The sequence below is a fragment of the Branchiostoma lanceolatum genome, chromosome 9 (assembly GCF_035083965.1).
Source record: "Branchiostoma lanceolatum isolate klBraLanc5 chromosome 9, klBraLanc5.hap2, whole genome shotgun sequence".
Taxonomy (NCBI): Eukaryota; Metazoa; Chordata; class Leptocardii; order Amphioxiformes; family Branchiostomatidae; genus Branchiostoma; species Branchiostoma lanceolatum.
In genome coordinates, this window is record NC_089730.1 from 13,859,150 (window position 1) to 13,871,503 (window position 12,354).

The window sequence follows — 12,354 nt, forward strand, 5'->3', positions numbered from 1 at the left end:
TTATGCTGCTCTTATTTACCATTTGTCTGTAAAGGGTTCATTTATGGACCTACCGGTACTTTGTGCATGTCAGTTTAGAAACAGGGTTAAACTACTGTTGTTGTCTTGTGATGTTTACTTCTATTCATCAAATCAGTACATGCAAGTGACAGGGGACCAAACTGTATCCAATGTAAAAGGACTTTGCTGCTAGTTGTATGTCCCATTATCCATCCATCATGATTGTTGGAAACCCAGTGTTTAGCATCTAACTTTTGACAAGTGTTTTAGAAATATGTTTAAGGAGTTCAGTGAATGCAGTAACTTTATGCACATTATAAATACATTTAACTATTCTAAGTGAATGCATCATATTCATAGCATACATATCTGTATGGCTGGTTAATGTACAATCTATGACTGCAAGGCCTGAAGGTTTAAAAATGCTGCTATGTTTCTCTGTTTTGGGATCTAATCTGTAAAGATCTTGAGTGTGTACGCTATCAAACTGATGCTGTCGCATCACACTTAAATGAAGTACAGGGTATAATTTTCTAAAGAATTAATATCATTATCATCATTATCATAATTATTGTTTATACTTGTTGAAGTTTTCAATGTGATTACAATTATACAAACTACATTATATATCACAAGATGTGTTGCCTCTGTTTTTCATCATTTTATTTTGCTTAGGAAACGGTTCAATTGAGATTAAAACATTTTTACAGACTCTCTCTGTCGTACAATAAACCACAATACATGCATCTATTAGTAAGAACCTAGTAAGTGATTAATACCATATCTCACTGATCTAGAAAAATGTATTGATTTGCCAGCGAGATTTTTGATGATAAATTCTAAGACAACCTAAGCCTTTCCTTTAGTAGTTTAGCCACTTCTTGCACAATGTGTGGCTGTACCAAACAGTTCACAATGGTATTCTCTAGTTCCTCAAAGCTCAGGTCCAGTACCCTGTTTCTAAACATGTCTGTACTTTCGGATGAAATGTGTTCCTCCGGAGTTTCCTCTACTAAAGTTGGTTTTACTAACAAATGTTCTGCTGTAGGCCTCTGTGATGCAGTCTGTTTGGCAGAGACCTGTTTTGCTGAAGTCTGTTCTTCTGCTGTTTCTTCTACTGCAGTTCTTTCTGTTGCCATCTTTACTGCTGCAGTCTCTTCTGCAGTGCGCTCTTCTGCAGTAGGTTTAGCCGCTGCAGATAAATCTACTGAAGTCCTCTCCTGACTTCCCCCAGCGTCTGTTTGCATGCTACACAGTTCGTCAGCGAAATAATCTGTACATGGTAGCACAGGTACGAGGTTTGGCCCAAACCAAGTGGATGGAGTTGAAAAGCAAATGTTGCTATCAGATTCTTCAGCTTTAGTATCAGAATCTTCCAGCTTGCTCCTCTTGCTGGGAGGTGGGGTAGTTTTTGTGCCCTCCTACATGAAAAAACTCAATATCAGATAAATGTACCAGAGAGAGCTGCCAGCAAGCTAGGAAAAGATTTTCTAGCGAGAAAGGCATCTTACATACATTGCATAATACTTAAGATCAATGCACTAATCAATGTAAAACAAGGTATTCAGAGGAGGCAAACTTCACTCCTCTTTTTTATTTGTATCTATTGAGAATGAAACAATTCATTAAACTGGGATAGCCAAGGCAGCTCTCGCTGATAATGGCTGAACCACAAAAGTACATGACCTACAATAAATGGAATTTAGAGCTAAGAGTTGACAAGGATGCCCCAGGGCCTCAAACTCAGTAAAGGTCAGACAAACACACACAGACAGACAAATATCCTCCACCCTTTGGATTGTTGTTGGTGAAAAAATGTATAGATTATGAAGGAAATTGTACCTGAGGAAAAGGACACCCTCCAGCAAAGGCACACTTTGAGTCCCTGCTGCATCCTGGGTCGTTCTTAGCTCTAACTTCTTCCAAGGCTGCCTGCACATAACCCAGGTTTGATCTTCGAGAGGTCACATTCTGTGGAAGTAAAAAACAAAAAGAATTACAGGGGTTGTTAACAAGACTGATATTATTTCAGCTGACCTTCAACAAGAATGTAAATCTTTTTTCTGCTTTAATTCAAACAACATATGACATTATATGTGCTACTTAAAACCCCCATAAAACTCCCTATGGGCCGTACCTGGAAATTTGGGCCGTACCTGTTAAAAATTTGGGCCGTACCCCGAAATTCGGGCCGCACCCTGTAACTATGGGCCGTACCCAATGGCGGCCACAACGCCCGGCTTTCATATCGATTTCATCAAATCTCATGGTGAGGTTTGATTCTAACTGCAGGTAAAAAAACACAGGAGTGCAACTAGCATACATTTGCCACATAGATGTGCACTATACGTTCACAAATGATACTAGTAGTGTATATGTTGACATGTGAATCAACATATCCACTGTATGTACTGTATCTTTTTCCCTCATTTGTGCACAAACAGGAGAATCATCTTTTCTGTAAAACATGTAATATTTAATTTAGTACATGTAGTATATATATACTAGTAGTAGTTGCTCACCTCTGTTGGATTAAGCCAGTGTGATTGGTCAGAACAAGGAGAATCAGATTTGATTGACAGCAGCACCAACCTCACCATAGCCTCCTGCAGACGGTCCTCTCCATCGCTGGCCTATAGCAACAAAGAAGTCCTGTCAATTTCATTCCATTGTTTGACTGTGGTGGCACAGTGGCAGGGTGTTTGGCCCAGAGGTCCTGGGTTCGAATCCTGGAGTGGGTCCCCTGATTTATCCTGTTGACATTATGTCCATGGGAAAGTCACTTGACACGAATTTCCTCACTTCACTGACATGTGAACATGAGTACCTAGCTTCAGTTAGAGACATCCCTTGTATAGGACATTAAATGGAGGCCCCGTGTTTGAGAACAGGCACGCCTCGAGCATGTAAAAGAACCCACCACACTTATCGAAAAAAGTAGGGATCCCTCCCTGTGTGAGTGGATCAAATAAATCTCAGGATTTGTATCTTGTATTCTTCAGTACAAACCTGCTGTGTTATGTCATGAGGCGATTTACTGGGTATGTAATACAAAAAAAACCAAAAAAACTGAAGCAAAGGTCTTGATCATAAATATATACCTTAACAACAATCTAAAAAGTATATGAAGGAAGCATGGGTTTAGATGGTACAAAAAAGTACACTCTTCCACTGACCATCTCTATCCATGAGTTGACAGATATACTGGTGGTGAGGGACTCGACGTAATGCCACCAGTGCTTGGGCACAAACAGCACATCACCAGGCTCCAACACTACAACATGAGGGTGACTGCCGACCACTTTAGGGAACTGCTGGACATTAGGATAAGCCACATTCACCTGAAAAAAACATATGTTCCTCTTAGATAGTGTTAAGAATTTTTTTTTAGCATTCAACACAATCTTTTACAAACCAGAACACGGAAACGTACAATCTTTTACAAACGAGACCATGGAAATGCAAGTCTTTTACAAATAAGAACACGGAAACGTACAATCTTTTACAAATAAGAACGCGGAAACGTACAATCTTTTACAAATAAGAACACAGAAACGTACAATCTTTTACAAACCTGAACACAAAAGTGTATAATACTAGATGACAAGTAGTACGTGTATCATATGAATACATGAAGAAGAGAGTAAAAGACATTAGATAGGCTAGATCGTAGCTAATAGATTGTAATTTTGACATTGTAGATGATTTCAATTCTGTTATTGTACAGTAATGTAATTGTAATATAGATGTGACTTCCGAAATGCCATTGTCATCATAAAAATCTAAATGAAATGTGATAATAGTATGATTATAATTTCAAAGCTGTAAATGAATGGAATTTAACAACTGTAATTTGTAAGGTGATTGTCTTATCAATGTCAGCATCCACTGTTCTTCCTTGTAGTATCAATTTGAATTTTGCAGCAGTTTTCTAGAATACCACTATGAAGAATGCAAAAATTTAATTATGGGCCGGTGCAGGTAGACATTAGAAGTACCCACACAGCTCCCAGTTTACCTACTCTAACCCGCATATGGTGGCATTTTGAACCGTGTTAGCCATACAAAATTAAGAAACTTGAACACTATCAAAGGAACAAAGAATTGTACTTGGAGAGAATCTGGTGTGCTGACCTGACTGAACACACTGGACTCCTCATACGGCAGCCGTGTGGGATACAGACTTGGGCTGTCCTCAGGTGGGAAAAGAACCCACTTCTTTCTGTAGAAAAAGGAAAAACATTGATCACTTCAATATCTTTGGGAAGACCATAGCATCAGCAAAAAGTGTTGATCTTAGCTGCTATTTGGATATAAAGCTGCTTGTTTGCTGCAAAAGTGAATTCAAAACTTTTCTGTACTAGTAAATCCACAGCGTATATGGTTTATATCCATATGTTAGCACAGGTTTGCTCCAATAGCTGCTTTCCCAATGCAATTCACAGGGATTTCAGGTGAAAATGCAAAGGTAAAATGATGACCAATCAACCAGTGCCAGACCTACACATATTTTTAGAGAGGAAGCGACCATTCCATTGTAGCACTCTTGGAAACTAAAATAGATACAAGGCTAAAATGGATACAAGAGATGGATACAAGCTTAAGGCTTGTATATCTATATGACAAGACTGAATGTGGGGCTTCCACCATCATATCACTGGTAAAGAGTGTTTCACAGAGACAGGAGGCAGGGCTTGAAATAGTGGGTGCATGTGCACCTGTGTGCACCCAAATTTGGAGCTGTGCACCTAATTTTTGACTGTGGGTGCACCAGTGCACCTAGATATTTTTGTAGGCCATAGGGTAAAGGCACTATTGTACACTAGTATACAGAATATTCTGGAACTGCAAATATCAGAAAAAGCAATTTAACCTTTTTTTGTACTTTATTTGATGTATCACTTGTTTGAAATTTTAAGGTTAGCTTTAGAATTACAGATTGAAGTTCTTAAGAGCCTTAAACTTTGTAATTATGTTTTGCTGACATTCAGCTTTGTTTTATGTGGTGCACCCAAAATTCTTTCTGTGCACCTAATTTTTTGGGTTGGGTGCACCAGTGCACCTATTTCTAAAAATGAATTTCAAGCCCTGGGAAGTAATGGAAGAGGCTGATACTGGATGCCACCATAGTCCCCGACCTTCATCAGGCATGATGATGGTACTAAGTAAAGGTAAAGCGATCAGTGTTTTGTGAACATCCTACCTTCCATACACCTGGAGTACCAGATTACAGCCGTACGAGTCGTAGTGACAGGGCGTGTGTGCTCCGGCGCTGCCCACCCATATCGTACTCTCCACACCAGTGCGCCCTGGGAAGCCAAAGTCGTCCCATCTCACAGCCTTATAAAGTAGAGATGAATTATGTGTAGACATGGAACAACTTGTATTTATGGAACATACAATCTGGGAAATGCTTTCCTAGCAAAAGCAACTTTGGCCTCTATGACAAGCGATGGGTCAGTCACCGTTAAAGCCACTACATTGGCACAATAAGCACCTTATCATGAGCTTATCAATGTTCCTATTGTTTATTACCTCATCACTTATCTAACTTCATGTGACCAATCATGTGGAGTTGCAGTGAAGCCTATGGTATTGAAAAAATAAGTCTTCTATAACTGACGAAAGTGATATTGATTTGAAAGATTTTCTCCAACCAAATTTTGGAAATAAATCATATTATGAATTGAACATAACAGCTTCCTTAATTACCTCCAGAATGTCTGGTTGGTCAGAGAATAATTCTGCCATGTACTTGTAATCAAGGTAAACCCAGTTGTCCGCTGGATGGTAGGCCAGGAGGGGGTTACTGTCTGTATTGTTGTCAGTTTCACTCTCCTCTCTAGGTGCACGAGAGGACGCAAGGGCTAACCACCTCTCAGGGGCTAACCACTGGCAGAACTGCTGCAGGCTGGCATCTATGTACTCACAATCGGTCTCCCACTGTATATCTGGGCAGGAGAGATTATACATATATAGTTCCAGTCTTGGATATGGGAGACCCCGGATCGAATCCGGGAAGGGTATCCCTGTAGGGGCTGCACCATCTTTCGGAAGAGACGTAAAAATTACTACTAAAATGGGGATCCCCTGTTCGAAGAGGTGCCTCAAGCGTGTTACAACAGCCTCAGAAATGGGTACCTACTGACTGAATATATAAGGAGAAATTCAAACTCTACAACTGGATAAATATTCGGAGATTTATTTCCGGACATTTCGAGTGACATCCAGTGACTTTAGTGACGCTGAAGAAGAGTGATGGATGTCACTCAAAACGTCCGGAAATAAATCTCCGAATATTTATCCAGTTGTAGAGTTTGAATTTCTCCTTATATATTGTTTACCTGGATGTCTAACCTTCACAAACCTACTGACTGAATAATACAACCTGGTGAATTGAATTTACTATTGGGACATTTCAAGCTGTAAAGGTGCAGCGTAACATAATGATTGTGATATTAGCTATTCCACTTATGGAATTCCATGAGGTCTGGGGTTCAAATCCTAACCTTTAATATCTAATATGTATAGTCTCCAAGCAGATATAACGATCAGGCTCATTCTCACTGTTTTACACCTGTTTCACAACATTCAGTATCAAATATTGTTTTTTCAACCCTTTGCCTGTTAGGAAGGTAAAACACTGAGGATGAGCTAGATTCTTACATCTGCTTGAAGATTATATGTGTACACAATTACAGGTAGGTTTTGTCCTAGCCCCTGCAACAGTTGCAGGGCTTATGCACACATGTATGAGACGGCAAGCAAGGGATTATGCCTAAACGTTACAACATTTGCCACAGCAGGCTAGCTGTTTCCCAAAGAGCAGTTATGTCGAGCTGGGAAACATGATTGCAGTCCTTGATAGTTTATTTATTTATTTATTTATCAATCTTTAGGGTAGTCCCTTCAGTTAACAAGGTAACTGATTTCCAAGGGAGCCCTAGTAAGTGGGCCGCAGTGGGAGCATTTCTGCATCACAAGGTCAGGGGTTCAAGTCCCAGCCCAGACAATGTACACACTAATATGTCTACCCAAAAATATCTGACCTGTGCAGGAGTTGGAAATCTAGTATTCAACAATTGACAGGCAGGCACACGTGAAACATAATTATTACAATCATTTCCACTGGTCAGATCTACAGTATCTGAAGTCAGTTTTGCTTTTAATGTAATGAAATTATACATATTGCATCACCTTCAGACGTCGGATATCGTGGGCCTGTGCGGAATCGCAGAGTTCTATTTCCAAGCACTTCGGCTAGGCTCTCAGGAGTCCAGTTTAACCGGGCCGGCCAGTCTTCAGCCATGTCTTTGAAAACAGTAGGAGAGGAAAGGTTTCCGTGCATTAGAAGAAAATGGGCTTCTTCAGGGCTGAACTGTTTGTCTCTTGACGCCATACTTCACTGTTGGTGGCGGTTTTTCATTCAAAGTAACTTACAACTTAAAATTGAGAACCTTGCCCCCCTCCCCTTTCACTTCGTCTGTTAAAAAAATGGTGTTCAGCTATTCACCGGAGCTAAGTTGTTATCACATGCATGCGAGCAAACCTCTATGATTTAGAAACGTTCAGAAGACTTTGCTTGTTTTTTGGGGGGCGATCATGCAAGGAAGAGAACGCAAAGATACACACATGGCCTATATACACACCCCACACAGACCACACCATTTCGCGCCAAAATGTTCGGGCCAAAGGTCACCAAACCCGTGACTTGGCGTCACCCTTCTCATTTGTCTCCAAGCAGATGTTGGGTCCAGATCGTTTTTTACGCATGTTTTTCAGCTGAATCAAATGGGGGAGCGGAGAAAAATGCGGACCACAAGGGAGAGGTACGAAAAATCCCAAAACAGACACTTCTTAAGAGATGACCTTCTCATTTAAAAGTGTAAACCCCATTTCCCAGCTGTAAGATCTTCAGCACAATACCTCCCCATCTTTTCTTGAAATAACCCTTTGCTTGTAAGGTGAATAAGTTGTGATATCTTTGCTCATATTTGCGTTAAAATCTGAGTGTAACCAATCAAATTTAATCCTAAACCTTCATGAAAAAAGAGGGTTTGGTCGCCTTATACCTTAACGCTTGAGTTCATTTTTCTTGCAAACATATTATCTTTATTAATAGTGGGTAACAAGTAAAAGTGACCACGACAAGGAACTTATCAAAAGGTAAAACGACAGATAAAGCATGATGCGAATGGTCTCCTGAACATGGGGCTACTGTCAGCCTTGCCGCGAAAGGCCTGATGGGAAAAGCGCGAATCGCCGGCTACTTTCCATGTTGACTCTGCAAAAAACCCTTGCTGGGGCCCCTCCCTAACTACATGCTTGTCTGGAAAATAACCCGAGTTTTACACGTTATCGTTGGATTAAAACGAACATAGCCGTATTTTCTGGTAGATAAACGCTTATATCATAACCTTAAGTATCGCTAGTCACTAATTGAGGATGAGAAGAGAAGCAGGAAGTTTTTTTGTCAAACAATTTTACTGTCATGTCTTGTGATGCTCCACGTTTTCTTGTAACGTTAGTCATCCACAGAAAAAAAGGTGAAACACACTTGACTACATCGGAAGAAGCTATCAGAATATTTCAGGAGCATTTTATCGTTATACATTTACCCAAGCTGTACACAAATGAGCCCATAAGGAGGCTACATAGAAACAAAGAGCCCCAAACGTGAATTTATCCACCACGTGCCATCATTTTTGGAACGATACATAAGTTCAACTTTTCACGGTGGATCTGCAATTTCTTAGGTATTATGTCACAGATGAATCGACTTTCGTAAAGGTATATAAACTTATTCGTACTGCATCAAGTCCGTTCGTTTCTATAGCTTAATTCTGGCCACAATTTCACTATCATTATACACAGCTTCCATTGTTTCAACAAAAACGATACCACGTGCAAGATTGGAAAAAGTTGTTACATATGCAGTGATATAATCTAGAGTGGGCAGGCAGAATTATCCAGGAAATGCCTACACATATCTAAACATTGGAATGTTTGGCAAAAAAAGAAGGAAAACTGGCTCGGGTAAACGTTATGGTACATTTTTCAAACGAACAAACAGCCCCCAAAGGGGCCAGAAGTCCTCACATGCGTATCAGTACAAGAAGCAAGTTCTTTGTTCTCTGTTGGCCAGCCAAATCTCAGCATCAGTCCACGAGGCCTTTGTTTAAATCTTTAGGAGTGTTATATGCAGTCAAGATAGACAGAAATCGTTAGCTTGGACTTTTCAGGGGGACTAGTAACCACCGCCGTATCCTCCTTGGTCGTACTGTTGTTGACCGTAGCCGCCGCCGCCGTAGCTGCCACCACCGCCTCCGTACGAACCACCTCCATAGCCACCCCCGCCATAACCGCCGCCGCCGCCATAGCCACCACCGCCGCCGCCATAGCCACCGCCGCCGCCGTAGTTCTGGCGTTGTCCTCTGTAGCCACCGCCACCGCCATAGCCGCCACCGCCTCGGCCCCTGTAGCCGCCTCCTCCTCCCCCTCTCCGCTCGCCCTGGGGCCTGGCCACGCTGACGCTGATGGTCCGCGACCCAAGATCCGTCTGATCCAGAGCCTTCTCCGCGCGGGCGGCGCTGTCTTCGTCGGCAAACGTAACGAAGGCGAACCCTCGCGACTTCCCCGTCTCCCTGTCTGTGATGAGCTTGCAGTCGAGGATTTCTCCGTGTGGGCTGAAGGCCGAGTACACCTCGTCTTCACTTATGCCGAAATCCAGCCCGCCAACGTAGAGTTTCGTCCTGTCAACCATATTGAAGCACGGCTATTTCAGTTCAGCGCCAGGGAAAATCTGAAAACGCTGTACCTGTGAATATGCAAATTGAGCACGTGTCGCCGGGGAGGTCACTGAATGCGCAGTCATGGTGGGCGAGTCCATTCAAAACTTACAGGGATGTTTGATGGATTTTAAAAAAAAATTTAGCTATCCTATGTTCTACCCAATTATTATATAAAATCAAACAATGAAATGAAGTTAGTTTTAATACTGTTTCATCGCTGTGTTACGTTTCGGTGTATTCGTCCGTCCTTCTTTTAAACGAGGTGTAGGAATAACGTTAAATCATGGTTAAATCTAGTTTGAAACAATTAACAATAACTATCGGCAATCATACACATCGGTTTAATAAAAGTGACAAAATAGTATTTATTGTTTCAATAAAACCCCACGATCAAAATGGCAGATAAACTTGTTTTCAAATTGTCATTGAGTTGCCCAAAACGTGTCAAAAAAAATTATAGTATTACATCAACGCGAAACTTTTAATTGTACCATTGCACTTAAAAACAAGAAAATACTTACCAAACAATGAAAACTCATACATATTTATTGCGTCTTTATAATCCCTACTCTGATTAGCATACAGCTGTCTTACCTATGACAATGGAATGGATGAACCCATGGGGGCAAAGGTTATTCATTAATTCACTATCAGGCGCCGAGCTCAACTGGTTTGCACAGACACGCGCGAAAATCCATTTTGTTGCAAATTTATGCCCGAGGGCTAATTGCAACCACAATTAAATCTTCTTGACAACAGCGAACATGTGACAAAACGTGAAAAGGGAAAGACATTGATAATCAAATGAGGGAAATATTACCAAGTCTACTATGGAAATCCAAGGAAATTGGGCCAATTTAAACAATAGATTTTTGGCGGCCGAAGGTTTAGCTGACCCTTCTCAGACAAATTATCCACCATCATTTGGCCTACTTCCACAACTTTTTAGTCACCGAATGGGTGTTTTGCAGACTATTCTTTGCACAATGGGTGTACATGTAATAAATGGATTGCCAGTTAAAGGCTCACTCATTACTTCAAACTTAAAATAATTTTTTTAAAGCTGTATTCAATCATATATTCTATTGCCTGTTGCAAAAATACTGTTCAAAATTCAGGGTTCGATCCTCTTGTGTGGGCCCACTCTTTCTAGATGGGTGGTCTTTGTCAAGTTACATTCCCACTGAAAGGTGCAAATTATTTCCAAGTTTGCTGGAAAAGGTCTGCCAAACTTTGGCAAGGATGCAGCATGCAAAATACTTAATTTTATGAAGCACTTGTACAAACTACTAAGTAGTAGGGCATTAATGGATTATAATTCAAAAGTATCATCAAGGAGGTTAACCTCCTTGGTATCATGTAAATAAATGTGAAGATCAATTCTGATGAATATATATTTTGGTTGTGGGTGAATTGCAAGGAAGTGACAAGAACATACGTTTGTGGGTTCATTTTTGCGTTTATTAGTCTGCTGGAAAAGCAACCATGTACTTTTAATATCTTGTAGTGTTGTCTACTACATATACAGCCCTTTCTAAGGGTTTACACACAGTACCAACTCTCCCAACCAGGGAGGCATCTTGTCTGAAGCTCTTTGATTTTCAGTCACGATCACTTTGAAAGGTTTACAGTAAGACAATGCTTCTACAGCAGGTCGTATAAGTGACACACATAAGAAAATAAAACTACATGTATATATTAGTGTACAATTCCATAAGTTATCACTTGTTAAACAAATAATGACTTTGTTGACAAATTTGTACAACTCTAACCTTACCCCTCAGGGGTGATGTCACTACTAAGAAGAATTCACAAGTACATGTACAGAGTCAATAACAACAACAGTGTACATCTCTTTCTAATGACAACAATATTGGCTCAGCATATTGCATTTTTTTTTTTTTCAAATAAATCTAAAGAGTATCTAATAGCTTCACACAAAGGACAGCCTTGGGCTGCTACTGAGAAGTGAAAAAAAGCTCAACGTAATAATACTGTGATTATACTGGTAAACTGAGAAGACTTTTTACATATAAGTTGATATGTTGAAAACCACAACTGATAGGTAGACTTACATTAGCTTGTACATCACATGTCTAGCTACATTTCCATATGGATTCACATTTCACAAAGTCCTATTGGCATCCATAGCAGACTTTGCTGCCTGTATCTTAATACTGCCATTTTTTTCTAAATAAATGTACCAGTATATACTGTTTTTAATGGCTAGTGTTAGGGAAACAACCAAAAGCAAGCAGTGGCCAGCCACACTGCATTGTCAACCACAGAGAAAGAATTACGCTTCACCTCATTAATAGACGGCCGCTTTGCCTTTGTAAAGTATAACAGTGGGGATCAACCTCCACTTACTGACCAGTCTATTTAACTGGTCCGGACCTTTTAACCTAGTGGTTAGTGCGTTGGATTCCCAAGCCGTGCGGATTGGGATCGGCGCTGTTTCGAATCCCGGGAGCGGCGTACTTGCCCCTTTGGATTTTTACACCTTTTTTTAGTATTCTGACGGTGTCTGTTTTTTTTACAACACATGCCACAGTTTGTATTC

General features: G+C 40.6%; 2 protein-coding genes across 3 annotated transcripts; both read right to left on the bottom strand.

Annotated features, from left to right (window-relative positions):
- Window positions 1-646: 646 nt before the first annotated feature.
- LOC136442433 (HSPB1-associated protein 1-like) lies at window positions 647-8,348 on the bottom strand. 2 transcript variants are annotated; one of them, XM_066439294.1, is made up of 9 exons: window positions 7,650-8,348; window positions 7,198-7,311; window positions 5,713-5,951; window positions 5,204-5,340; window positions 4,135-4,222; window positions 3,177-3,341; window positions 2,523-2,633; window positions 1,843-1,971; window positions 647-1,421 (listed from the first exon to the last, which is right to left on the bottom strand). In XM_066439294.1, exons 1-9 carry the CDS (start codon window positions 7,666-7,668, stop codon window positions 840-842), a joined length of 1,584 nt encoding a protein of 527 aa, XP_066295391.1. In that variant the 5' UTR covers window positions 7,669-8,348; the 3' UTR covers window positions 647-839. The 2 variants fall into 2 exon arrangements, with proteins under 2 accessions (XP_066295391.1, XP_066295390.1); XM_066439293.1 differs by lacking the exon at window positions 7,650-8,348 and having other exon boundaries at window positions 7,198-7,643.
- A 116-nt stretch (window positions 8,349-8,464) lies between these two features.
- Window positions 8,465-9,852, bottom strand: LOC136442436 (uncharacterized). The gene has a single exon (XM_066439298.1). The coding sequence runs from the start codon at window positions 9,761-9,763 to the stop codon at window positions 9,248-9,250; it is 516 nt and encodes a 171-aa protein (XP_066295395.1). The 5' UTR covers window positions 9,764-9,852; the 3' UTR covers window positions 8,465-9,247.
- Window positions 9,853-12,354: the final 2,502 nt, after the last annotated feature.

Bases quoted from the DNA above. Each gene is read 5' to 3' on its own strand.
- LOC136442433 (XM_066439293.1), bottom strand. From the start codon at position 7,399: ATGGCGTCAAGAGACAAACAGTTCAGCCCTGAAGAAGCCCATTTTCTT. The intron at 5,341-5,712 runs GTAATTAAGGAA...CTACTTTATAAG, and splicing joins ACCAACCAGACATTCTGGAG to GCTGTGAGATGGGACGACTT. The intron at 3,342-4,134 runs GTCAGCACACCA...TGTTTTTTTCAG, and splicing joins AGTCCAGTGTGTTCAGTCAG to GTGAATGTGGCTTATCCTAA.
- LOC136442436 (XM_066439298.1), bottom strand. From the start codon at position 9,763: ATGGTTGACAGGACGAAACTCTACGTTGGCGGGCTGGATTTCGGCATA.